This window comes from Hoplias malabaricus, chromosome 2 (genome assembly GCF_029633855.1).
Source record: "Hoplias malabaricus isolate fHopMal1 chromosome 2, fHopMal1.hap1, whole genome shotgun sequence".
Classification (NCBI taxonomy): Eukaryota; Metazoa; Chordata; class Actinopteri; order Characiformes; family Erythrinidae; genus Hoplias; species Hoplias malabaricus.
Genome location: NC_089801.1, coordinates 58,980,815 through 59,008,575, shown reverse-complemented (window position 1 = coordinate 59,008,575; position 27,761 = coordinate 58,980,815). Strand labels below are relative to the sequence as shown.

Below are 27,761 nucleotides of genomic sequence, written 5' to 3'. Positions count from 1 at the left end.
TTTTTTTAAATAATATTTTCGTTAATTTTTACCTCCTGAGCCAACCACTACTAAACTTCCTTAAGTTTCACTGTATTGTGAAAGTTAAACACCTGCTTATCTGTTTATAACTGCTGCATGTTTGAGATTAGGAGTTACATTAGTGTTTTTCCTTCAACCTCCAGAATTTTTAAAGGACTTCCTGGGTAGCATTCTCTCCTGTATCCTCTGCTATAAGCCATTTTGTTGGGGATATTAAGTGGCTTTTTTTCGTCTCCTCCAGGATTCGGACAGGTGTCAATATGGCGTCACCAAATCAGTTTCCGGGTCCTGGACATAGGAGGAGGATTGGTAAGAAAAACAGTAATTTTTAGGGTTTTTGAGCACACACTCAGTGAGAGAGGGGGTGGGGGGAGGACAGAATGTGAAAGAGACAGAAAAAAGATAGGAAGAGAGAGAGAGAGAGGTCAAATTTTTCAATTAAAGCAACACTCTTAAAAATTGCGGTTCTTTAAGGGTTTTTTATTAAAGGAAAGAGTTCTATATAGAACCATGAACAGTTGAAGAAACTTTTGCATGATTAAAGGCTTCTTTGAATTGTAAATGTTATTCAGATTGATGGAGAATGTGCTATAGATTTTTTAATAATATTGTGCAACAAAGACAGAGGTGCTGAAACAGAATAAACAATTCCAGAGAGAGTTTGATTGTGCAAGCTAGTCTTTGCTGACTAGGGAAAATATATATATATATATATATATATATATATATATATATATATATATATATATTGCAAGGTTTTTGCACATTATGAGATAAATAGAAACATATAGTAACAAATGGAATAATAGAAAATGAGGCTTTCTGAAATAATGTGACTCATGAAAACAAGTTCTCCAAGTGTGCAATAACAAACAGGAACAATAATTCAGTATGTGACAGAGTGAGATTGAGGAATTATGTGTGAATTCTATGTTGTCCAAAAATGAACATGAGCAAAAGGACTGGATGATTCTACTACAAGTGCACAATAATGATATGTTGGATACCAGAGCTCAGGTCTTGCTCAGGAGACATACAAAAGATACAGCACACAAGCTTTTGTTCATCATGGGGCCAAAAGATTTACAGACCATACTAAATTTAGTGGACTATGAAAAACTGAATCTGGTAAAAGGGGGCACTGGTAGTTAAAAGTTGATCTGGATCAGACTACAACAGCTTGATGTAAGAGTACAGTAATATGTTCAGAGGACAGGGCTTTTTGTTTGGTGAACACACCATTTGACTTGACAAGATTGAAAAGTGTGCCTCCTGTAATGTGCTCTTACAGAAAATGATAATTTGTGTTAAGTTGTGAGTTGAAGATGGAATGGAATATCTAGGGGTTATTAAAAAAAAATGAGCCTACAGAATGGGTCAGCTCACTAGTAATAGTTGTGGTAAGAGAGAAATGTGAAACTGAGGATTTTTTTTAAATCCTCTAAATTTGTCAATTAAAATGGAACATTTAGACCTTTCTACATTTGAATAGAAAATGTCTGTCAGCAAATTCAAAGTTTTCCAGCAGCTTGAATGCATGTTCTGGATTTTGCCATTGAAAGTTGGACGAAGTCAGCTTTAAACACTGTATAAAACAGTTTGTAAACATTCAATACACCATTTGTCAGATACCACTTCCTGAGATTATCTTTTCTATCGGTCTAACAAACAGACAAGAACAAGACACGGGAGGCGAAGCAACAAGACTTAGAGGAGAGAAACGAAACAACATGACTAGCAAACAAAACGACTAGACTTGGAGTGGGAAAGAAACAAAACGACATGACTTGGAATGAGAATGAATCGAAACGAATGACCAATCCAAGGAAGGGACACAAGGGAACTTAAATACATGAACAGACGAGACACACCTGAAACAGATAATGAGGATTAAGGACAAGGAGGCGAAACAAAGGCGGGACAAGGGCGGAGACGTGGAGAATAACAGACAGAGCCATGTGCAGAGAGAGCACATGGCGGGGAAAACAGGCATGACAGGACGAGTGCGTGACACAGCATAAAAAAATTGCTGAAGAATGAGCATGTGTTAAGATTCTATGATCCTGCCAGACCCAGTAAAATATCCTCTGATGCATCAAAGAAAAATATGAATACTAACAGCCACTAGCATATGCTTCTTGCTCATTGACTGAAGCAGACACTAGATTTGCTCAAATCAAGAAAGAGATCCTTAGTATCACATTTGCTTGTGAGAGATTTCAGCAGTTCATAGCAGGGAGCACTGTGAGCATAGAAACTGATCAAAAGCCATTAATCACATTGTGTGCAAAGTAATTTAGTGCACATTCTGTGGCTGATGGTCAGCCTCCAGCTGTATGCACTGAATGTGTCTTACATACCAGGGAAGTTCATGCATATGGCTATCACACTATCCAGAGTTGTGGATCCAAAAGCCCCATCAATCACACAATGTCTGAGGAAATGCAGTTTTATGTGAGCACAGTGACTACACCATCACCTGTTGCAGTTACAAAACTGCTGCTGAATTGGGAAGAGACTGAGAATGATCACGTCCTGAAACAACTCAGACAGCCTATGTTCACTGGACAGCCATAGGCGAGGCAACATTTCAGTTTCAGATATACACATGTATGGCAACAGCAGAGCTTGCTGTGGTGGATGAAAATGCATACAAAGTTGAAAAACCAGTCATCCCCAGAAGTGTAAGAAAACGCAAAGCATAATTCATGGGGGACATTTGGGCATAGAGAAGGGCAAGTGAAGGGCTTGTGAAATTATGTTCTTTCCTATAATCAATAACAATATTAAAGATGTGGTATCATCCTGCTAGACATGTCTGAAATATCAGCCCATGATTCTTAGTGAGTCATTAATTCATGGCCATATCAGAAAGTAGGTGCAGATCTGTTTACCTTTAACTAAGATTTTAGAAGTCAATGGTTCCTACTCACTGTACCCAAAGTGTGTGGTATGAGCTCTACTACAGCACAGAATGTTATCACATGGCGTACTGAAAGAAGTTCAAGTTTCTAAGCCTTTCCTCTCTGTCTACACCATCCCCAATCCACATTTCCACAAACTAACATATAAGTGAAATTGTGTGAAATCTGATGAGAAAAGCTGAAGACGATGCAGGTCATTTCTACAAGGCATTTCTACTACTGCCCTGCTATGATACTTGTATCTGTCAAAGTATTTGTCAGTTAAGACCTTTTAGATACAAAGCAAAGTAAGAAAGTGTTATAGCATAAGGAGCATGAAAGGGCAGAAGAGAAGATATTCAATTACATGAAAGCAAGGTCATGAAGATAAAAATGTTTCTTTGGACCGTTCTCAAAGTATTTAAAATTTACCAACCCATGAGAAAATAACAAAAAGGTCCAAAATACACTCTCCCTCTTCGGGGGAGGCATGTCCATCACGAGAGAGTCGCAGACACCAGTCGAGTGAAGTTCAAAGCAAATCAAAGTATTTATTTACCAAAATACTGGATCCAGGAGAATTCACACATTGAGAACAGTGTGATACCCCTCCCAAGTGAAAATTCTGACCTCCCATCCTCTGACTCCGAAAGTTATACCCATGATGACGTATAGCCTGGTAGTAAGGCGTTTCTGGCTGATTAGCGTATATTAATATGCATAATTTCACGTGTTAGTACTCAGCTCTTCACGTGCAATATTCAGGTGCCTGTTGTGACCCTGAAGACATTCATTATCTGGTCAGGCTTATAATGGGCCTCTCTTCTCAGCACTTTTTTTTCCTAGAGACTAAAATTTAGGGAGTTAGAGATACACTTCAAGGCCACAAGAAGAAGCTACAGATCAGCGCCTCCATGCCCAACACTATGATGTCAGTGTGTTACAATCCTGGAGTGCACATCTGTTCAAGGTTAGACGTTAAGAATTAAAACTGTGTGTAAATATCAAGTTATCATGCCATATAGTGAAGTTAGCTTATAATATGTTTTTAAGAGTAATTATCATATGAGTTAGTAGTGCAGAATCAAGTAAAAATGTTTAACTACATGTGTAAGTAATTAATAATGTAAATACTGGTTAGTCATTCATATACATGCATATAGGGTACAGGATTTCACACCATGAGTATGTTAATTTAACTAATCATCATTTAAGGATATTTGTCAACAAACAAAAAGTAATAAAATTATTTTCTACAACAATTCCCCCTTTTGACCTGTCCAACTGACAGGTCAACACATTTAGATAAATGGTAAACAATTAATGTTAGATTAGTCTGCCTAGGTCACCCCCGGTTTGGCGAGTGACTTAGGTAGAGCGTGATGGCAGATTGTGGTGGTAGCGGGCAATTACACCACTCCTGTTGGGAGTGGACACCTCTGTCCTACCACTCACTCTCTGGACTAAGAGATTACAATGAGCCCTATATGTGTATGTGTTAAAGTGTATTCTTCATCCGTTGGTAGGGATCTGCGCTGGGGGCAAGGATAGACTTTCCTTGTCGTGCCCCTGCCTCAGGGGAGTATTCTGCCCCTATGTTGGTTGAGGCTGCTTGATCAGCCTCTTCTGAGGTGTTGTTTTTCCTTCAGTGAATGTTTGATGTTAGATGTCGGTGCGGCTCTGCACTGTGTGAGGTGGTACCACTATAAGCCTTTACCCTTCAGCCGGACTGCACAACTTGTTCTCTCTGTCACCTGGTAGGGTCCTGTCCAGCGAGGTTCGTACCACTTCCGCTTGATGACCTTCAGGAGGACCCAGGGTGAGACTGTCACTTCTGGATCCTTCTCCTCCGTTTCTTCTCTTTCTCTCCTTTCCTGCACCTGTATAGAGAAATCTTAACAAACAGCTTTTAGTTCTTCATATAGCTGCCGGTACTCTGCTTGACGTGGTTTCTGGGGGGACGCAAGCGCATTGTTGGGGCCCGGAAATGGCATGCCTCTCACTAATTCAAAAGGAGTAAATCCTATAGTTCTATTTACTGAACTACAGACACTAATTAAAGCAATTGGAAGGGCCTCAAGCCAATTCATGCCCGTGGCCAGTTTGATTTTTGCTAATTTGGTTTTCAAAGTTTGATTCATCCTCTCCACCTGACCTTGTGAGGCAGGATGATACACACAACCATAGCTATGGCGCAGCCCCAATGACTGCTCCACCCACTGCAGTGTTTTACTCGTGAAATGACTCCCGTTATCTGAAAAAAAAAAAATAAATAAATAAAATTTTCTAGGAAACCCATGGTTAGAAATCCAACAATTAATCAGAAACTTACAGACTGATTTTACATCTTCCCTCAGAGTGGGGAATGCCTCCACCCACCCCGAGAATCTATCTACAACGACCAGGAGATATCTATATCTCCTAATGAGGTCAATCATATCTGTGTAATCCATTTGAATCTCATGTCCATGAGAATCTGGCAATGGAAACCTTCCTGGAGCTAGTTTAAATTGTTTTGCTACATTCTGAGTGTTACAAATCTGAGATTTAGTGATGTAATCAGCCACTAATGCTGACATGTATTGGTGCCACCATTGTTTTAGATTTTCCAGTGTTTTGTTGTTTTCCTATATGTGCCACTTCTAATGCTGAAATTACTGCTAGCAGTTCTGCGTTCCCCCTTTTTCTGAAACAGTACACCATTAATCACAGTGTCTGTTTCAGAAACATCCATGTAAAAACGTAGTGAATAGTCATGTCTGGCTAAGTCAACTGCAACTGATAAGGTTTGTTTAACATCTATAAACGCCTGTTCAGACTCCACCGTCCAAGTGAGCTTACCAGACAAATTTCTCATCCCTATAAATTTCACCATGTCCCTAAAAGGTTATGTTCGTCCGACAAAGTCAAGAATCTATTGTCTGCTGTAACCAGTCAGTCCTAAAAATGCTAACATGTCTTACACAGTCTCTGGTTTTGTGTTTATATTGGTGAATCCAAATTGGTTGTGTAATATTCATACAAAAAGAGACAGGTGTCTGATTATTGTATCCTACATCATCTGGGCCTGTGGACCACAATATGTCAGGCAGTGATGCCAATAATGCCTCCGTCTGTGGATGATCAGAGTCCTCACAACCATGGTGTCTAGGCAGCAATTGATGGTGCAATGTGACTCGGATGCATGAGTTATCAGTGATGTGATATGTCTGTGTTGACTTTGAAAACATGACACCAGGCAGCTAGGTCCAGACCCAATCCGTGGCCTCATTTGCTCTTTTTACCATAGGGCCCAACTGCTTGGCCTCGTGTCCCTGATGGAGAGCTAGTGAAATGTGTGGTGCCGCCGTGTCAGACAGTTTGTACCAGTAATGTTGTTGTGGTGTTAGTGAAACAGGAGATGCCACCCCTTCAAGACCCACATAAATCCCTGTGGTGTCAACCGACCACACTGTACCCTCTAATTCTGTTTGAAAAAATTCATAGTAAGTTAAATCTCCCCCTACATCATATAACAGGGTGACACGGAATGGGTCGGCGGAGGGACGTAGGGTGCCATGGCTGTAATCCAAGGCGACCACTGTTGGAACAAGTCAATTAGTGGTGGTGACGGGTCCGTCTGTCCAGTCACTAAACCCCAGTAAATGTCTACCGACTCATCCTGCTGAGGTCTCATCAGGTGTGTGGGTACTGTGTTGATGGCTGACCATGTGGCTCCCGTGTCTGCCAGAAAAGTGATTTTGGAGGCCCCCACAGTTAATGACAGCATGGGTTCTGCCCTGGCCCTGCTGTCCTGGGCCCCGTCAATGTCCACCCCACGGCTCCATGCTGTATTGGCCAGCAGGAAGATGTGACAATCCCGGTTTTGGTGCCGCCTGTGGGTGTGGTGCCTGGTGTGGATAGCTGGTGTCAGTAAATAGTGGTGCCTTCCATTGTGCTGCCCAGTGATCCATGGCTCCACATCTTAGGCATGCCCCGGTCTGGTGGTGGACCCTGCCCCTCCACCTACCATTACCCCGCCACCTGCCCCATTAGTAGGGCTGATATGGGAAATATGAAATTAGTCCATAATTATACGATGGGTTTTGTGGTGGCCCTGTTTGGGTTGGCATATATGTTTGTGTGTTCATGTATGTTTGTGTTGGTTGAATGTTTGGTTGTGGTACTGCAGTCATAGGCATCATGGTGTCAGACCCTGTTTGCTTTTTATTATCATTAATATATTTCCTGGCTTCTGCTAGTTGAACAGTTAGTAGTTCTCTTTCTAACTTAACTGTCTCCTTGTCTTTATTATCTAATTTTTAATGGTACATATTTATATGTTCCTGTACTAGTGGCCACTAATAGAAGCATAGTTCCGACGTTAGTGTCAGTCCCAAACCTCTCAGGCGGGTGTCGGTGTCTAGTGCTTCTTCTCAAAATGTCTGTTTTGTCAGAGGTGTGCATGTGCGTTCTAAAGTCTGTTGTTTTAATTCCAATTGTCTCTTTTCTTCTAGTATAAGGTTTTCCATGATACGCAATGTCTTGTTCAAATCAGTCATCCGTCTATCACCACATCGTCCATTTGCACTGTCCTCATCATCTGCTGTGTGTCCGTCATCATGGTCAGAATCATCATCAGTTGTGACATGGCCCTCTAAATCTGCTTTAATCCTAATGTTTTGTTTAGTTTTTTGTGGCATTTGGTTCTTAAATGGTGTTTTCAGTGTTTGTTTATGGTGAAGGCGCGGTTTATCCTGTTCTATATAATTTCCCGTGGTATCTATAATGTCAGAACAGTCGGTGTTAATATTTGTGTGTGCAATTAAAATTGACTCTCGTGGCCTCCGCAATTCAAAAAGATTTTCTGTGCATGCGTTTGTGTGTGCTGCCTGCTCACAGAGCCCAGCCCCTCCCTTCTGTGTCTGCGTTTGTGTGTTTGACTCTGTAAACTCACTGTGCCCGAGTCTACACTGAAGACAGGCAGGATGATGTCAGCTGGTGGGACGTGGCCTATGTTGTATGGCGGAGGCGGGGCAGTAGCCCCCTCCCCCTTGTGTTTTGTATACGGACCTGGTGTTTTCAATGTAACAATCTGTGTTGTTAGCGCTTTCCGGCTCAGTTTATATAAAAAAGAAAAGAAAAGTTTTAAAGTCAAGTTTTCAAGCTCAGCCAAGAAAAGCAGGACCACCTCAGCCCTGTGAATAATTTCACAGGTGGATAGAAAACATAAGCTTGTCTTCAAACACATTATTGAATTTAAAAGCAAGTGAAGCCTAATTTACATTAATTATCAAACCGACCCACTAACCGAAAAAACTCTTTAGTCAGACGCAAATAACACACCAATATATGAAATATAATTTGTAATAAACAGAAAAAAACCAAAGACTATATTTTAGATAACCGAACACACTTATCAGTCAACAAGCCACCATCGTGCCTATTATGTAGAGTATCAATGTCCAACCGAACAAAACAAACATCATCAGCACACCATCAATAAGCAGTCAAACTACAAGATATATTATAAAAAGTGAAAACAAAATTTTGAGAACTACAGAAATAGCAAGGAAGTGACAAAATATCTTATGATGAACAAAAAGTTCAAACCGAGGCAGAAAATAAATTTTTAACACCAACTACCACAGTCAAAAAAAAAAAATGCAAACTGAACCGGAAAAATAATATTCTTAGGACAATAAGCAGTAAACAAAATACCAAATATATTTTTATCCACTACCAGTCTAAATTAACCCCAATAACAAAGAAACCAGATTCAAAATTAGAGCAATTGTTCAAGTACCAATTTTCCCTTTAATTCCCATGTTTAAACCTTACAGTTTCCCCAATTTATCATATTAATACCTCAGCTTTACACCTTGCTCTCCTTTCTCCTATTCTCAACCTCTAAAAACTTCTTTCTGGAGCTCATTGTCTATATTTTCTTAATGTATAGTCTCCAAGAAAGCTCATTTATTTTTACTTTATATATTTTTACTTTAAAAACGTCTTCCGTTCAGGCTCATTGTCATAAATAAACAAACCCCTCATTTTATTGAGGTTCATATTCTTTAAATAACTGTCCTTGAACGAAGCTCATAATTGTTACCATTACAAATATCTTTCCCTATTAATTCCTAAATCACACATTCTTTATCACATTCCCCACTTTCTTTAAACACTCTCGAAACACTTACGAAAACTCTCTCTCTGACACTCAAGGCAGAGATGTCCTTTCCCCACTTTTCTTTAAACACACCCACAAAAAATTCATGGCTTTTTACAGCCCATGGAGAAACTACTTCTCCCCACACACAAGCAACCACAGAAGAAAGGGGGTTGATCAGTCCCTCACTTTCTCCCTCTTTTTTTTTTCAAAAAAAAAAAATTCTTTCAGCTAACACACACACATAGTTACAGAAGATGGGAAAAGGGAGGGGGGAGAGAGACACACACTCAGCTGACACATACACATACACACAGACAGCAAAACACTCCTCTTGTCCTCTAGCGAGCACAAACGTACACAACAGTCATGCAAACAGCCCCAAAAAATAACACAAGCTCCCAAAACAGACACAACACATGAATACACAATAAAATTCCATTAAAATACACACCAAAACCTGCGGGAACAACATCCGCTTCCGATATACCATAAATTTCATTTAAATCCACAATAACCCATGGTGGGAACAACATCCACCTTTATAAAACCTGCGGGAACAACATCCGCTTCCGATATACCATAAATTTCATTAAAATATACAACAAATTGTGGCGGGAACAACTTCCGCTCTTTTTAAATTAATAAATACGCGGGAACAACTTCCGCTCGCGGGCACAGCATCCGCGAATAATATACTTCTGAGGAGACGAACTCTCACGGCCTACCCTTAGACCAGGCAATTAACACGAAACCTCGTCAGGCTCCGAGCTGAGGACGCCACCACTCTGTCTCAGATGGGCACAACATCCATCTATTAATTTTTTTTTTTTTTTTTTTTTTTTTAATTATTATTATTTTTTTATTTTTTTATTTTTTAACAAACAACCCCAAATTTTTAAACAAATTGATTTGCTCAATACCCCACTCCGGACCACCGTCGGGGCTCCACACCACTCCAATTTAAAATGTCCAATATGCAGAATTTGAATAAAACAGGGTCTGCACACCCACCTTAGTATGTTGCGGCCGCGAGTGGAAAGCAGTCCCAAGGTGTCCGGTCTGGACCTCCCGCACGTCGGGGTCACCAATTTGAAGATAAAAATGTTTCTTTGGACCGTTCTCAAAGTATTTAAAATTTACCAACCCATGAGAAAATAACAAAAAGGTCCAAAATACACTCTCCCTCTTCGGGGGAGGCATGTCCATCACGAGAGAGTCGCAGACACCAGTCGAGTGAAGTTCAAAGCAAATCAAAGTATTTATTTACCAAAATACTGGATCCAGGAGAATTCACACATTGAGAACAGTCTAATACCCCTCCCAAGTGAAAATTCTGACCTCCCATCCTCTGACTCCGAAAGTTATACCCATGATGACGTATAGCCTGGTAGTAAGGCGTTTCTGGCTGATTAGCGTATATTAATATGCATAATTTCACGTGTTAGTACTCAGCTCTTCACGTGCAATATTCAGGTGCCTGTTGTGACCCTGAAGACATTCATTATCTGGTCAGGCTTATAATGGGCCTCTCTTCTCAGCACTTTTTTTTCCTAGAGACTAAAATTTAGGGAGTTAGAGATACACTTCAAGGCCATAAGAAGAAGCTACAGATCAGCGCCTCCATGCCCAACACTATGATGTCAGTGTGTTACAATCCTGGAGTGCACATCTGTTCAAGGTTAGACGTTAAGAATTAAAACTGTGTGTAAATATCAAGTTATCATGCCATATAGTGAAGTTAGCTTATAATATGTTTTTAAGAGTAATTATCATATGAGTTAGTAGTGCAGAATCAAGTAAAAATGTTTAACTACATGTGTAAGTAATTAATAATGTAAATACTGGTTAGTCATTCATATACATGCATATAGGGTACAGGATTTCACACCATGAGTATGTTAATTTAACTAATCATCATTTAAGGATATTTGTCAACAAACAAAAAGTAATAAAATTATTTTCTACAACAGTCAGCATGCCATGTCTGGAAAAATGGACTTTATGCATGTGATAAAATTGAAGATGATGGAGTGAATCAAAGAGGACACATGAAGAAAAATATATACTGTGTAGGAAAAGTACAATCAAAGTCACAATTCAGACAGATGGTGCTGTTCTAAGAAAAAATCCACAGAAATCTGACAATATTGACAGCATTTCAGTGACTAAATGTGATTCTGTTTACCCAGTACCAGCATCTCCAGCTTCCACTGTGACCTTTGTTGTGTCTGTGATTCTGTAACCAAATGACACAAATACACACACATTTTCAACTGCTCAAAGGTAGTATAGGCAGAGGCTATAAACAAAGGCAATGTTCAAATGCATTCCAATGTTCCATGTATTCCTAGATCTGTAGTTTGTGTTTTAGTATGTAGATTTGTAAATCTACGTGAGTCACACATTATTATTGTCATTATTCAGTTCAGTTTTTGAATGTGCTTAGATACAGAAACCATAGAGATATACCAGAGTAAGAGTAAACATGGTCTGAGAAGCCTGATTTCAGCTAAAATGTATCTCTCTCTGTTGAATTTCCCTCAAAATGAAGTTCCTTACATGCCACTGATACTCTAATTATCTCTCTGGGGCTCTTTTGGCTGTTGCTGAATATGAAGTTATTAAAGACCCCAAAAACTGTCCTGGTGAACTTCCAGACCCAATTTCTTCAACAGCTCAGTTACTCACATTTCTCTCTGATTCTGTAGAAGGTCTGATGTACTCTAAAATGAATTTCAGCTCTACTGACTCTACCACTGACACCACAGCATCTCTCAGCAAGGAACAAGTCTCATGTGACTATGCTACAGTCAGACATGTCACCTGATGTAGTTAGAGTCATATTACCCCTTTATTCAGGTCACTTTCTGTAATCATCTCTAAATATGTTCTCAACATCTGTGTCTTCACTTCATTAACCATTTGATACCTGTGTTTTTTCTTGACTTATTTCCTCACATTTGACCATGTAATTCTAAGTTCCTTCTTATGAATGATGTCTTTGTTGTTATTTTATTCATTATTTAATTTTATTGTTAATCAAGTGATGGCACGGTGGTGCAGCAGGTACTGTTTCTGTCACAGCTCCAGGGTCCTAGACACAGGCTTCTGACAGGCTGGTTAGAGGCTTGATGAAGAAAGGTGTTATGCATATATCATATTGTGTAATGGACTCTGGTCCATTCTGGGAGAGGATGTCACTATGAGCTGTAACTATCCACCAGAGTTTACAGACAGCATCAAGAGATTAATCAGCAATCAGCATCATTTTAGATATTTTAGAATTAGAATAAGTAATGTTTAAGAAGACTTCAAGATTATTTCTTTTCTCAGCATGCAGCCGATGAGGTATTTTGTACAGTTCATTTTTTTTGTTTCATTTAATTTGCCATCATGTATGCTAACATGGTGTTTATGTTCAATACTGTGTATTATTAGTTTTGAACAAGAAGACTTCAGTAAAACCGTTTAAAGAAAACCACTTGTGTCTGACAGTGCTTTGGGAGGGAATAAACTGCTACTACTACTACTAATAATAATAGTAATAATAAAAGCCTGATCTTGAATACAACTTTTTTTTTTCTCTCAATGAAAATATAACAGAGGACAGGGCCTCTGTCGCTGCTACTCCAGGCTTTTAGTGGAGTTTGATTTGAGGACAGAATTGTAGAAGAGAATTACACTATGCAACTGTAGGGGGAGAAAATATCAGATCTTACCTAATGTTCCATTGAAAATTAGAGCTTCAACATTATTTACCCTTGACCTGATAAACATACTATAAACTTAAAAATAAACTAAACAGCTCGAGTTACAAATGAGTTTCTGTGGGAATTCAAAAAGTGAATAAAATCTTACAGACAATTGACACTTCAGCCGTGTACAAACACAAGTTTTTTCCTCAAACATAACGATTCACCTTAAAAGATGCTGAGATTCTGAATGTAAACAAATGACAGAACAGCTGTTGCCCAGAATCATAGACACTGCCTTTAAGAGAGATGATGGAGATTTACGTTTTTGAATGTAAAGAAACAAACATCCAAGTTGTCATTGAAGGTTCTAACCAAAGAAGATTAAGCTCTGTCATTATCACAGTGTCTCAGGGCTCGCTCAGCTCATGGTGAAAGTTTAAACCCCTGTAACTTCACTCATGGGATTATAATGCTGCATGTCATTGTAATGTGCCTGTAGTGCAGAGGCAAGTCACACAAAAAACTATCCAGCACTGCACAGAGCCAGGAGGTGATTGGTCTGCACAGTGCTGGATAAAGTCGAACAAGACTTTACCTGCTCTATGGGGGTCCTGACTATTGAAGAACCGGGTGTATGCAAAGCAAAACATGCAAAAGCAACAGATAAGACTACAGAATGCAATTGTAGAACTACAGAGTGCTTCTTTATGGTTATATATATATATATATATATATATATATATAATGTGTGTGTGTTTCGTTTAAAGTTTACAAGATCTTAAAGCAGTATTTAGTCAGTTGTGCTGCAGAAGTGCTGGCTCTTCATCGTAGGAAACAACGGCTGACATCTAGTGACTGTATCTGTAATTATTATACTGACTTTACTAAACCCAGCTTTAGACAATGCTGCCCCCATGTGGATGATCAATTAAAACATACAAAGTAGTTTGATCCCTGCCTGCCTCACAATTATGTTATATATATATATATATATATATATATATTGCTCTCATCCTTGGATCACCACCTTAACGTGGTGGAGGGGTTTGCGAGCCTGCGTGAGCCTAGGAGCTATGTTGTCGGGGGCAATAGCCCCTGGTAGGGTCTCCCAAGGCAAATTGGTCCTAGGTGATGGGCCAGACAAAGAGTGATCCACAAAGACACGGATGAAAAAGACAAGAACACGGACACAGCCTCCCTTGCCCGGAGCAGGGTTACCTGGGCCTCACCCTGGAGCCAAAGGCCTGGGGGAGGGGCTCCTTGGCGAGCGCCTGGTGGCCGGACTTTCACCCATGGGGTCCGGCCGGGTTTAGCCCGAAGGAGATATATGGGTCCACTCTCCCATGGGCCCACCACCTGTGGGAGAAGTAGTAATCCGGGTCTGGTGCATTGTGGATCGGGTGGCGGTCGGGGTCGGGGGCCCTGGCGTTCTGATCCTCGGTTACTGAAACTGGCTTTTGGAACATGGACCGTAACCTCTCTGGTGGGAAAAGAGCCTGAGCTGGTGCGCGAGGTTGAAAGGTACCGGCTAGATATAGTTGGGCTCACCTCGACACACAGTATGGGCTCTGGAACCAATCTCCTTGAGAGGGGCTGGATGCTCTTTCACTCTGGAGTTGCCCAGGGTGAGAGGCGTAATGCAGGTGTGGGCTTACACATAGCCCCCCGGCTTATCGCCTGTACGTTGGGGTTTACCCCAGTGGACGAGAGGGTAATTTCCCTGCGCCTTCGGGTTGGGGAAAGGGCTCTGACTGTTGTTTGTGCTTATGCACCGAACAGCAGTTCAGAGTACCATGCCTTCTTGGGGACCCTAGAGGGAGTGCTGGAGAACACTCATTCTGGGGACTCCATTGTTCTGCTGGGGGACTTCAACGCTCACGTGGGTAATGACAGTGAGACCTGGAGGGGCGTGATTGGGAGGAACGGCCCCGCTAATCTGAACCCGAGTGGTGTTCAGTTATTGGATTTCTGTGCTCGTCACAGTTTGTCCATTACGAACACCATGTTCGAACATAAGGGTGTCCACAAGCACACCTGGCATCAGGACACCCTAGGCTGCATTTCGATGATAGACTTTATAGTTGTATCATCTGACCTGCGGCCATATGTTCTGGACACTCGGGTGAAGAGAGGCGCTGAGCTGTCAACTGATCACCACCTTGTGGTGAGTTGGATCAGATGGCGGGGGAGGATGCCGGACGTGTGCTGAGGGTTTGCTGGGAACGTTTGTCAGAGGAACCTGTCAGAAAGATCTTCAACTCCCACATCCGGCAGAGCTTCGACTGCATCCCGGGGGAGGCTGGTGACATTGAGTCCGAGTGGGCCATGTTCCGGACCTCCATTGTTGAGGCGGCTGAACGGAGCTGTGGCTGTAAGGTTGTCGGTGCCTGTTGGGGTGGCAATCCCCGCACTCTGTGGTGGACACCCCGGGTGAGGGGGGCTGTCAAGCTGAAGAAAGAGTCCTATCGAGCCTGGTTGGCTCAGGGGACTCTGGAGGCAGCAGACAGGTACCAAGGAGCCAAGCGGCTTGCGGCCTCGGCAGTCGCTGAGGCAAAAACTCGGGTGTGGGAGGAGCTCGGTGAGAACATGGAAAACGACTTTCGGTCGGCTCCGAGAAGTTTCTGGCAAACCATCAGGCGACTCAGGAGGGGAAAGCAGTTTTCCACCAACACTGTATATGGTGGGGGTGGGGAACTGTTGACCTCGACTGGGGACGTCACCAGACGGTGGAAGGAATACTTTGAGGACCTTCTCAATCCCACCAGCACGTCTTCCGCAGAGGAAGCAGAGCTTGGGGACCCCGGGGGGGGCTCGTCTATCACTGGGGCTGAAGTGGCCAAGGTGGTAGGGAAACTCCTTGGCGGTAGGGCCCCGGGGGTGGATGAGGTTCACCCCGGGTTCCTCAAGGCTCTGGATGTTGTGGGGCTGTCCTGGTTGACACGTCTTTGCAACATCGCATGGACATCGGGGGCAGTGCCTCTGGACTGGCAGACTGGGGTGGTGGTTCCCCTTTTTAAAAAGGGGGATCGGAGGGTGTGTTCCAACTATAGGGGGATCACACTCCTCAGCCTCCCCGGTAAGGTCTATGCGGGGGTACTGGAGAAGAGAGTCCGACTGATAGTTGAACCTCGGATCCAGGAGGAACAATGCGGATTCCGCCCCGGTCGTGGAACACAGAACCAGCACTTTACCCTCGCTAGGATCCTGGAGGGTGCATGGGAGTTTGCTCAACCAGTCTACATGTGTTTTGTGGATCTGGAGAAGGCATTCGACCGTGTCCCTCGGGGTATTCTGTGGGGGGTGCTCAGGGAGTATGGGGTACTGGGCTCTTTGTTACGAGCTATCCAGTCCCTGTACAAACAGAGCAGGAGTCTGGTTCGTATGGCTGGCAGTAAGTCCGACTGGTTTCCAGTCGGAGTTGGACTCCGTCAGGGCTGCCCGTTGTCACCGGTTCTGTTCACAATTTTTATGGACAGAATTTCTCGGCGTAGCCAAGTGGCGGAGGGTGTCTGGTTTGGTGGTCTCAGGATTCCATGTCTGCTTTTTGCAGATGATGTGGTCTTGTTGGCTTCATCGAGCCGGGACCTCCAGCTCTTGCTGGACCAGTTTGCAGCCGAGTGTGAAGCAGTAGGGATGATGATCAGCACCTCCAAGTCCGAGTCCATGGTACTCAGCCGGAAAAGGTTGGAGTGCTCTCTCCAGGTTGGAAGTGAGATCCTGCCTCAAGTGGAGGAGTTTAAATACCTCGGGGTCTTGTTCACGAGTGAGGGAAAGATGGAGCGTGAGATTGACAGGCGGATCGGTGCAGCATCAGCAGTAATGCGGGCTCTGTACCGGTCTGTTGTGGTGAAGAGAGAGCTGAGCAAAAAAGCAAAGCTCTCGATTTACCGTTCAATCTACGTCCCAACCCTCACCTATGGTCACGAGCTTTGGGTAGTGACCGAAAGAACGAGATCGCGGGTACAAGCGGCTGAAATGAGTTTTCTCCGCAGGATGTCTGGACTCTCCCTTAGAGACAGGGTTAGGAGCTCGGACATCCGGGAGAGACTCGGAGTGGAGCCGCTGCTCCTCCATGTCGAGAGGAGCCAGTTGAGGTGGTTCGGGCATCTGGTTCGGATGCCTCCTGGACGCCTTCCTGGTGAGGTGTTCCGGGCATGTCCAACGGGGCAGAGCCCCCGGGGCAGACCAAGAACACGCTGGAGAGACTATATGTCTCGACTGGCCTGGGAACGCCTCGGTATACCCCCGGAGGAGCTAGAGTCGGTGGCTGGGGAGAGGGAGGTCTACGTTTCTTTGCTCCGACTGCTTCCCCCGCGACCCGGACCCGGATAAGCGGTGGATAATGGATGGATGGATGGATGGATAAATATTGCTAGATATTTTTGTGGTAAAAGTGACTGAATGCATCTTTAAAGGTTCAGTGAGTGGAGTTAATATCAGCTTCATGTTTAGAGGCTTATTTTTCATACCATCATGCTTATTGTTGTTATTTTACTTTGTTTTAATTTAGGTATTAGTTGTGGGTTCGATTCCCGCTCTGGGTGACTGTCTGTGAGGAGTTGGTGTGTTCTCCTCATGTCCACGTGGGTTTCCTCCGGGTGCTCCGGTTTCCTCCCACAGTCCAAAAAAAAGACACACTTTGGTAGGTGGATTGGCGACTCAAAAGTGTCCGTAGGTGTGAATGTGTGTGTCTGTGTTGCCCTGTGAAGGACTGGCGCCCCCTCCAGGGTGTATTCCCGCCTTGCGCCCAATGATTCCAGGTAGGCTCTGGACCCACCGCGACCCTGAATTGGATAAGCGGTTACAGATAATGAATGAATTAATGAATTAATTTTTAAAAATATATTATCTGAAACAATGCAGTATGAACAGTGATATAAATATTACTTAAAAAAATTATAAATGACAATGGAAACAATTGTAGTTTTATTGGACAAAAACCAAGTGTTTGTCTTATCCTAAATTAAATAATGGTAATCTCAGTGAGGTTTTAGAATTAAAATGTAATGATTTCAAATGAATTTTACAAAAATTACTGACATTTTGACATGTATTATAAATCCAAACATACCAGCAATAGACTCTATTACTATTGAACTATCATGAGATCCTTCCAACCTGGACACCAGAGGTCCTTTTCTGAGTACAGGGAGGTTTGATAAATATATGAAACACACCTGCACCTCATCAAACCTCTTTTGAAAGCCTCCCTTTAACCTCAGCATTATGTGAGGTATTGTCAGTTCTCCTGCAATTCCAAGCATTCCCAGATGAACTGTACCTCCCTCTGGTTTTAAAACGTATCCCCTCCATTAGATTAGCTCTCACTGAAAAATATGACAGTTACCCAGAAACATTACTGACCTTTTGTAGTAATTGTCTTGAGTTCATATGAGGAAACTGCTTTAGTGACCAGAAGAAATAATGAAAGCATGTTTGTGTAATGACCGGAACAATTGTTTTTGCACAAAACCCCCCTTCATTATCCTTACTAACCACAGCAATTAAATCTGCACTGAAGCAGCCAAACTCCTTACCTTTAGCCATCATGCTGGGCATTATTATTCACTTATTTTAACATAACTTAATCATATAGGCCTGTGTCTAAAATCAGAAATGTGGATACATTTTCTTGTGAATAACAATCTGACAACTAACAGCCCAGTAAGGAAACTATTATCCCTTGACGTATCATGTATTGTTGCTCATGTAAACTGGAACATCATGAATTAGATAATAAGGGACCAGAGTCAGGATCCTGTACCTCCTGCCTGTACCCAAAATCACATCTGGTAACCAACTACCCTATATCAACAAGTGATGAAATCACTTTATTCTATTACTCTGTTTATTCCTTTGAACCATGGATGTCCTGGTATCACACATACTTTTATAGTATAGTTTTTGGTTCTGTATTAATTTTGTTTGCCATCCATATCTGAGGATGTTTCAGTTTGTAAAAACATGTTCTCTGTGTGTCTGAAGTAAAACACCACAGCAATAACACTCTAGATTACTCACATCACTGCTAGAGTTTCCATGGTCTCACATTGTCTCAGACCAGTTTTCCTGCTGATTAATTCTCCTAGACAAGCTCCTCACTGCATAAGAAACAGCAGAAATTCTTTTTAAAAACTGTCCCATTTAAATGGCCTCCCTGAAGACAGCTTCAGATCAAGGCATTCAGTTCATCTAACATGTTTGTCAAGACTTGTGTAAAGCGTAAGCTTCGACCTCAAATGACAGGAAGACATTCTTGATTCTGTGCTTGCTTAATTGGTTGAGTTCCATTAAAAAATGAAGTGTTTTTAATTTTTTAACACTTCATATTTCAGGCAGGAGTTCACAGAATCACAGTTCAAAAAGCCTACATCTTAAATATGACAGCTTCTTTTAACACTGTTGTTCATCACAGGATATGATTAAAGTTATTTTCACTTCCACAACTGAGGTTTCTGACAGGGTCAGTCCAGCCTCCATGTCCTTCAACTCCTCTCCAGTTTGAACAGTCCCCCAGATATTTCATTTACGTTCTACAAGAAGAAAGTAAGAAGTAAAAGCATTTTCTTCCTGTAATAAAATGGTGGTAATTGTGCAATGAAGGTATAGGTCAAAAGTGCTGAAACAGAAGGGACATTTCTGGAGACAGCAAATTGCTTAGAGGTGCAAGCTAGGTTGTGCTTGCTAAGCAAAAATAAATTGAAAGTAGATAACTTGTGAGTAGAAGAATAGAAGTGTAGCAGCCACCCCTGACACTACAGCTAAGTGGTACTGTTACATTTAACTGAAAAAAAAGACTGAATTTTACCTATCTACAATAGATGCTGACAAGCTGATAGAAAAGCAGACAGGGTCGAATCATCATCATTGTTTATACAATAATTTTATTATTTTAAAAAACTGTTTATTTTTAATACAATATTTTTACAGATAATGGATGGGTAAAGCTTATTTTATTCTGAATATAAATGTATGTACTGTGACCTAAAGTTTAGAGAAGAGGGCTTAAGATGGAAAGGTTTGAAGTAAAGAAGTGTTAATACTGGGCCAGTTGAAAATGTGAGTTATTTGAAATGTGAGGTGTGACGAAACATCATAGAATACTGCATGTTGCTTCACACTTGTTGTCTTTTTTTTTAAGAGGAGAAGATCTAATGATATATACCAGAGAATCTTCAAAGAAAGCTATGATCAATTTAAAAATCCCAAGAGTGAATTCCCTGTAATGTATTGTAATGATTACGATGTCAATCAAAAGTCCTTCCAAAAGGATGTAGTGGCAGATGAATATGTTTTATTAATTTCTAATAAAAAAAGAAATGTGACTTTTTGGGACTTTAATATAAAAACTTTCGAATGGTCTCTCAGACTTCTCAAATTCCCCCAATTCAGATTGGAATCTCAAATAACACCCAGAGAGGATTGTAAACCAACACTATAAGCCACTCCAAGCCGATTTATAACCCAAGGTCTCACAGGGGCAAGAGAGGAATCTTTGGTGATGGTAGAGATACTCAAAGGATCAATTTATGCTCTCTGTAGAACTGTGTAATCAAGAACTTCTCAAATCATGGAATTAAACCTTAACTGTTTGAAGATGCATATGGGATACGACTGTGTAAAATTAATTCCAGTGAGACAATCCAATCAGAGGCAAGAGATGCTCCAATCCTCAATCCCTGAGGACCAATCAGGCCTTCAAGGTGGGATTCCTAAAACCTGGTTAAAAACACTGGGGCAAAAAATCTCTTTCAGTTAGTTTTCTCTTCAAGTCAGTTTCCACTTCTAGACTCTTCTCAGTCTCTAACAGACTCTGCTCTCTTCCAGAGAGAATACAGACTCTCTCATTGCTCTATCCTAGGCTTTCCCTCGCTTTTCAACATTTCAGCCCATTCAGAAGAAACCTAGGACAGGGAAAGAAGATGTAGAGACAGAAGGAGAGAGGAGGGGTAAAATGAAAGAGAAACTTAGATTCACCCATGGAATCTGTTTATACTCAGGAAACTCAGCTAAGAGAGCCCAGAAATTCCAACAGAATTTTTATCTTAATTTCTAGTAGTAATATTAGAAAGCTATTGTTTAAACTCAGCAAAGCTTGATGCAACACTCAGGGCATGAAAGATACCTCAGACCTCTGACCCTCAAAGTGGTGGGATAATAGCTTCAGGATCAGTGACAAAGGTGAAAGCCACATGCTCTCTCAGCATGATCACCTTCTGAGGCGGTATCTCTGAGCAAAGGTGTCTCTCACAAGGAAGTAAATCAGCGATGAAGGAGAAACCCCACATGCCTTTCCGAATACCACAAGCCCAGAATAAGTGGTTGTTATGTTCAAGGCTGTGTCTTTGACCAAAAGCCAAATGGAAGAAGAAGTACAATGCTAAGGACTGTGTCTGCGAAAAGAAAACCAAGCACGTCTGTGAAGTCCTGCAAGCCATCTCCACTTCTTTCCAGGCATAAGTAAGGTCACATGGTTTCATTTCATTCTTAGCTCAGGAGATGGGTGCTGAATGCTTTGCTGGGATAAACTATAGCCTTTTCAGAATTTACGGTAATTATCATAGAGAAATTCCATCATATAATAATCTCCCTGCTCCTTCATGTAGCACTGTAGCCTAATTGGTTATATGAATGTATAATCAATATGTATTATTTGATATTAAATGTAATAAACCAGTTGTGAGATAAAACCTATCCTTGGTTATGTGTTTGTGTGTGTGCACCTTTCTTATATGGAATTATTACTTTTGAGTCAGATTCAATTTCAGAGCCAAGAACCTATAATGGGTCAATGAGCATAATATTTAATAATAATTAATACTAGCTAATTCTGCTATATTATGTGTAATGTCACTCAAGATGATAGCCTACTTGTCCAAGCAAGACTGAACAGGTAAATACACTATATATTACTTAATGGCTTAATGGAATTAAATTAAATTATTATTATTAGTATTATTATTATTATTATTATTAGTATTATTATTCCGGTACAAAGAATTAAGTCATCTAGACAAATGGGACAAGATGTCTATTGTAAATCTGCTAAATCTAATTCCATGAGGCTCTAAAAGTTGCTAGGTTCATTACACAGCCCAAATGGAAGAACATTAAATTCATAGAGGCCTGTTCTTATAAAAAGTCTCCACTCACCAGTATCCACTTGTATCACAGTCTAGAGACTATACCATGTATTAAAGCCCAATATGTGCCCAATATTACTGACAAGGAACCAAAATATAAAAAGTACCATTCCACAGTTAAATTAGGGTTAAAATTACAAACTCTACCATTTTAATATGTTTTTATTAAAAAACAGTGAAAGAAGGAAAATTACTAAACTAAAGTCTCTAAAAAAAAAAAAAAGAGCAAATTGACCCGGCATTTCAGTTATCCTTTTATAAACTTGTCTCCCACGGCCCGTCAATTACCCCAGGTCACCCCAGTCACCCGATGTCAATGCTTCCGTATGATCCTTGCTTCGTTCCATGCAGCTAACAGTCATTTCACCTCCTTGGCAATTCCTGCAGTCATCAAATGCCACAACAGCAAGCAATTCGCTCAGATGTCTCAAAAATCATGTGTGCAAACAACTACACTCTTTCGCCCCACAGTGGAAGTCCTCCACTATATATTGTCTGTCCCACTTTCACACAATATGCAGGAGTTTCACTCCCACTCCCTACTCAATCCCATTCCCCATTAATGCAGTCACTACAGCACCATCTGAGTATGTGTCAATTCACTCCCATTCATTTTGGGGTCTTTGAACCAATAATAAATGTATTTCAGAGCCATTCCTGATTATGACATGACTCCAAGTCTCTTCTACAAAGTATGGACTTTCTTTAATTTGATTTACAAGTGTAACAAAATGTTTGTAGTTTAGACATTAACTTTTTTCCACAATAATGCTAAAGATGACATGATAAAGCTGTGACCCAAAACAATGTGCTGTAATGTTTGAAGAAGAAACTGAGTATAATCCAGAAACACCCAGCACTGCTCAAAATAGTTAGTCTTGTTAGTCATGGTGAAAAGTGTATATTTATTTTACACACCTATAAAACAGCTGATCATGAAGCAATAAAATTAGAATATCAGTTTATTTAATATTACCTTGTGCAATATATATGTAAAATCCTAACCATTATTTATTTGTTAAAGACTACAGTCATTGTCTGGCTCCAGAAAATAAAACTAAGTGCAGTGAGAATGAAGAAAAAAATGCCTGCACAGTTTTTCACTTTCCCGGTATTGCACAAGAATCCGATCAGTAAGTGACATGACTGACCACAGGTTTCCCCATTGAACACAGTGGGATTGCTGGGTCCAGTTTATATGTACTGTCAATGATATAAATGGCTCCCAAGGACGCTTAGGCTGACCTAATAATTGCCTGCTCCGTCTCCATTTACTACACTAGCCAAGCCCAGGTTACATTTAGCTGCTCTGTGTGCAGTGCATTGTTGGCAGAACTTATTAATTTGCATTTTTTTTCACCTCCCACCAGGAACTTAAGCTATTAAAATGTTGAGGGTAAAGATGTGGTCCTCACTGTCTGACACACTGACATAACCCCTTCATCAGGGGGAGTTTGTAATGTGGTGGGTCAGGAAGAAGGTCTAAAATAAACAAATGAGAGGACTGAACTTTTAGTACTGTTTTAATGCATGGACACATTTCTCATGATAAAACCTTCGACTGTGGTCAGTCCATTATTCAGGACACTGCAGGAACTGAGCGACTCGCCAAAAGCTCTTTCTCTTTGCTTTAATTGGACAGTGGTCCTTGGGGGAGGAGCTTTATTTTTACTTTTCATTTAATTATATCCAGTTGTGCATGGGAAGGAACTCCAAGAGATCAGTGTTTCAACAGTGTGGTCACCAAAAGCAGAAACAGCTACAGCAGTAAGAGAAGAGAAGAGAAGTATTCTTCAGTTTATGATGAGGGTCTTCTTTATTATTTATGCCCTCCACCTGATCTCAGGTCAGATATGTTACTTCTAATCACTGCTAGTATGAGATCTTGCTGTACTGGTTCTGTGTGTGTTTGTCATTGTTTACAGTACTGTTTCTGTTGTTAAGTTCAGGTCCGGGGTGTGACTCTGAGGTGCTCGGATATTCAGGAGGAAGTGTTGTTATATTCCCTGATCTCCAGTATTATACAAACAGAATGAGGACGGTGTGCAGAGTGGAGCAGAATGACTGTGTTTATCTAATGAAGGATCAGACAACAAACAGCAATGTCACTAAAGGCAGACTGATGATGTATTCAAATACAAATGGGAGGTTTGTGTTTGTGATCAGAGATCTGACTCCCCAGGATGCCGGGGTTTACAGATTTAGAGTCGGAGAGAAAAAGAGTGCAGACATTCAGCTGTTAGTTCAGACAGGTGAGAAGGTTTCATTTAGCTGTTAATTATTACATACATGGTCAACCAATTGTAGACACAGTCTCATCAATTATTTCCTCAGGAATTAGGCAGCGGTATATCTTCGACTTTCATTTTGCATATCATCGCTGTCCAATGATAAACGAGTATGTCTATGTTTGTGGATGTTTAATTTACTTCATCCTTTGAACACAGCAGCTGTCCTTGACTGTGTAAAAATTTCATGATGAATGGACCAATAGAAACACTCTAAAATTACTCTGAGTAAAATGTTTTTACACTGATCTCCACTGAATGTTATGAAGGTTTTTTCTTTCTCCTGTAAAGTTACTATTTTGGGAGACATGTTTTTATTAGACAGTGAAGATGTTGGTGAACTGTGTGTGTTTCTTTGTTCATGTGTTTGGCAGATGCATGTTGTGGGAGGAAAGAAAGAAAGCCAGTTTTTCTGGGAGAGAATGTCACTCTGAGCTTTAACTATCTACCAGAGTTTACACACAACAGCAAATACTTAATCAGCTTTAATGATCAGACTATTCTTAAAGTCTTAATTTACACAGATAAAGATTCACAGAAAGAACAAAGAAACAGATTTTCCATGTTTGACGACAGAACCTCTAAAGTTGTCAGAGTGGAGCTCAGTGATGTGAGAAAAGAAGACGGAGTGGTTTACAGCTTTGGAGCGATGAAGACAGATGAGTCTCTTGTGTATTATTCCTACTTCAAAAACATTCAGCTACAGGTCACTGGTGAGATCTGATATATTTTACACTCAGAAATCTAATTCTTATCAATTCTGAGGTCTTAGCCATAAAGGAAGTAAATTCCACCATTTAATGTCAACCTGAATTCAAAGTTTATAACCTCTAATAAAAACCCACAACTTGCAAAAGGTATGTCCCTAACCCAAACCCTTACAATAATACAGACCATGACCCTGCCTGGTGGCAGCTAGTTGAATATTTTCTAGGTTTGACTCTAACCCAAAACCAAAACTTAACCCCAACCCTACATGGAGTTTTAGTAGCAGTGTCTGCATTTGCCCTTAAGTAGCACAAAAGCCTGACAATGTCACATTGGTCAGTGTTGGCAGATGCGTTGTACACAATTTACCTTTGATATCATGTTGGATGTTGCATCTCCAGACCAGATGAAAACAAAAAATTTGAACCAATTTTAGAATCTGTTTCTGTTTGTGTTTGGGTCCTTCCAATATTAACAATAAGAAAAGACAAAAATTGAAACACAGTGGCACAAAACATGTGCACCTTGTGTATATTGTTTGCTGTATAGGATCTTAATGTGTTTTTTTTTTTTCTCATTGTATTTTTTTTAACATTAAAAAGAAAAAACAACTGCTCTCCCAGAATCTCCAGGTGCAACTACATTCACCCCAGCAGCGACTGACACAACCACATCAACATCACCATCATCCACCTCCGATGAAGAACTTCTCAGTACGAACCCTGTCATTATATATAACTCAATCTTTCACTTTGTTTTCATGGTAAATATAAATAGAAAGGGGTTCACAGATATGGTATGTGTTCAATGTATGACTGTCTTTTTTATTAACACAAGAACTGAAATAAACCCCACAGTTTGTGTTTTGAGCAATGAACCTCTTGCAATAGCAGTGTTTTCAACACTAAAGACTGTGCCATTTTTAGAAATGGTAGGTTTTGCCATTTCTAAACATATGTAAATTATACCAATAAGCTGAGAATACAAGGTGCTGCACATTGTGGGATTCAGGTTTTTTGGGAGTTTTGTGTTTGTGGAATCATGTGTCGTTCTTGTTATTGGGAGCTCTTTGCAGGGATTGCCAGGGCAGCCTCAGTGGTCCAAGGCCTGGAATCCATGAGAGAACAATTACCCTCCTTCTCTCTCTCCATCCTAAACACAAATCCAGTCGATGCTAACAATAGGCATGACCTAAACCAAAATCCTAAACCCAACCCTTAAACCAGCCCAAGGAATTATTCATTAATATGATTATGATTCATTCATTCTTATGATTATGATTCATTCATTCCTATGATTATGATTCATTCATTCCTATGACAAATTCATGGTCTTTTAGAGCTGTCTGTAATCCTAAGGGTTTTGTTCTGTCTCTCAGCTGGCAGTGTCTCTGTCACTTTCACTGTGTGTGTGTGTGTGACTCTGCTGCTGATTGGAGGAATAGCACTGACTCTCAAACTGAGAAACACCAAGAGAAATGGTACACGTATTACTTCCTTTATACTTCCTCATTCAGAAGTCTAAAGGCTTCCTCTAGTGGACAGCATCAGAACACACTGACTCATTTATAGGACTGTTGTTTTTCTCATATTCTTTTCCCACAGATTCAGATTCTACTAGCCATAACACAGAAAGCAACAAAGTGAGTGAGCATCATGTGAATTCCTCTCCGCATCTGACCATAATATACTTTAAACACTATGTCAACTCAGCTACATTAAGGTACACCCACAGTACAATGCATCCAATACTTCTAGGATGTTTATTGTAATCCTAGTCATCCAATGAGTTTTGTTTGTAATCCTAGTCATCCAGCATCAGCAGCTGGCCTCACTAAGGTTGTGTATTATAAAACCCCACATAGCAGTCTTCAAATACTGAATGAAATGTCAGAGTTAATAACCCTTCAGACTATTTGTTGAGCACTCTGTGTTTCTTTTGATTTCAGGCCAATGAAGATGATGGAAAAGCTCCACATAGATATCAGTACTTTAGAATTGATGCAATTTACAAGAAGTAAGACCACAATGCCAACCAATCAAATGCTACACATATGAACTTTGACCTCAACACCAGCGAATCAGATTCTGTCTATGTGTTCAGTAGAGATGGCTCTGAATAGTTGGGCATTCATTTTTAATATTGAGATTCGACTATCATTAAAGGCTAATCAACATAAAAGTTCGAATGAAGCCTAAAACAGTTGAACACCATAAATTAGTTCACTTTCAATGAAGCCTGGTGATGCTACAGTTAATTTTGTCAGCTTTGTACCTAGAAATTGAGGATGTCTGTGAAGCCCTGGTTAACTCGTGCATACACTTAGTGCCACAGTAATTCCACCAACCGTGACCTTGAGGAGGATGAAGTGGTTACAGAAGAGCTGAAAGGGACTTTATATAATACCATAAGTTGCTTGTTTGGCCAAGGTTTAAATTTTTATTGTTTGTGACTTGTCTTTGCACAAAGTAATTTGTTTTAAATCCAATATTTGCTAGCAAAACAAAGCCTGATATTGAACTTGCTCTTTTTTTCAATAAACATAATTATAAAATTGTGACATAGCATTTATTTCTGACTAAAATATTTTAAAATGTTACGGTTTCATTAAAGCAAATCTAGATAGTATTTTACCTCAAAATTACAGCTTAAATTATTGGGAAGCTCCACTGAGCTGTAATAAGGAGACGAGAGCCCCTTGCTTTGCTACTGCAGGCACAGTACTGCAGAAACTACATTATGTAACTTTTGGTGGGGTGTAGGTTGGGTCCAACAACCATGTTACATGTGGTGCAGGGAAGCAAAGAGGCAGATGTAAAGGCAGCAACTTATGAATTATATTTATTCAACAT

The 27,761-nt window shown here is 40.7% G+C and overlaps 1 protein-coding gene across 1 annotated transcript; it reads left to right on the top strand.

Moving 5' to 3' along the window:
- Positions 1-281: 281 nt before the first annotated feature.
- Positions 282-27,423, top strand: LOC136677348 (uncharacterized). The gene is made up of 8 exons (XM_066654879.1): positions 282-330; positions 23,607-23,759; positions 23,863-24,165; positions 24,576-24,914; positions 25,512-25,622; positions 26,288-26,389; positions 26,514-26,551; positions 26,858-27,423. The coding sequence occupies exons 1-8, from the start codon at positions 282-284 to the stop codon at positions 26,927-26,929; spliced, it is 1,167 nt and encodes a 388-aa protein (XP_066510976.1). The 3' UTR covers positions 26,930-27,423.
- Positions 27,424-27,761: the final 338 nt, after the last annotated feature.

What these genes read in the sequence shown, in the direction of transcription:
- LOC136677348 (XM_066654879.1), top strand. Translation starts at nt 282, where the DNA reads ATGGCGTCACCAAATCAGTTTCCGGGTCCTGGACATAGGAGGAGGATT. An exon ending in TCAGCTGTTAGTTCAGACAG is followed by an intron (nt 24,166 to 24,575) that starts GTGAGAAGGTTT and finishes TGTGTTTGGCAG; the next exon opens with ATGCATGTTGTGGGAGGAAA. An exon ending in CTCCGATGAAGAACTTCTCA is followed by an intron (nt 25,623 to 26,287) that starts GTACGAACCCTG and finishes TCTGTCTCTCAG; the next exon opens with CTGGCAGTGTCTCTGTCACT.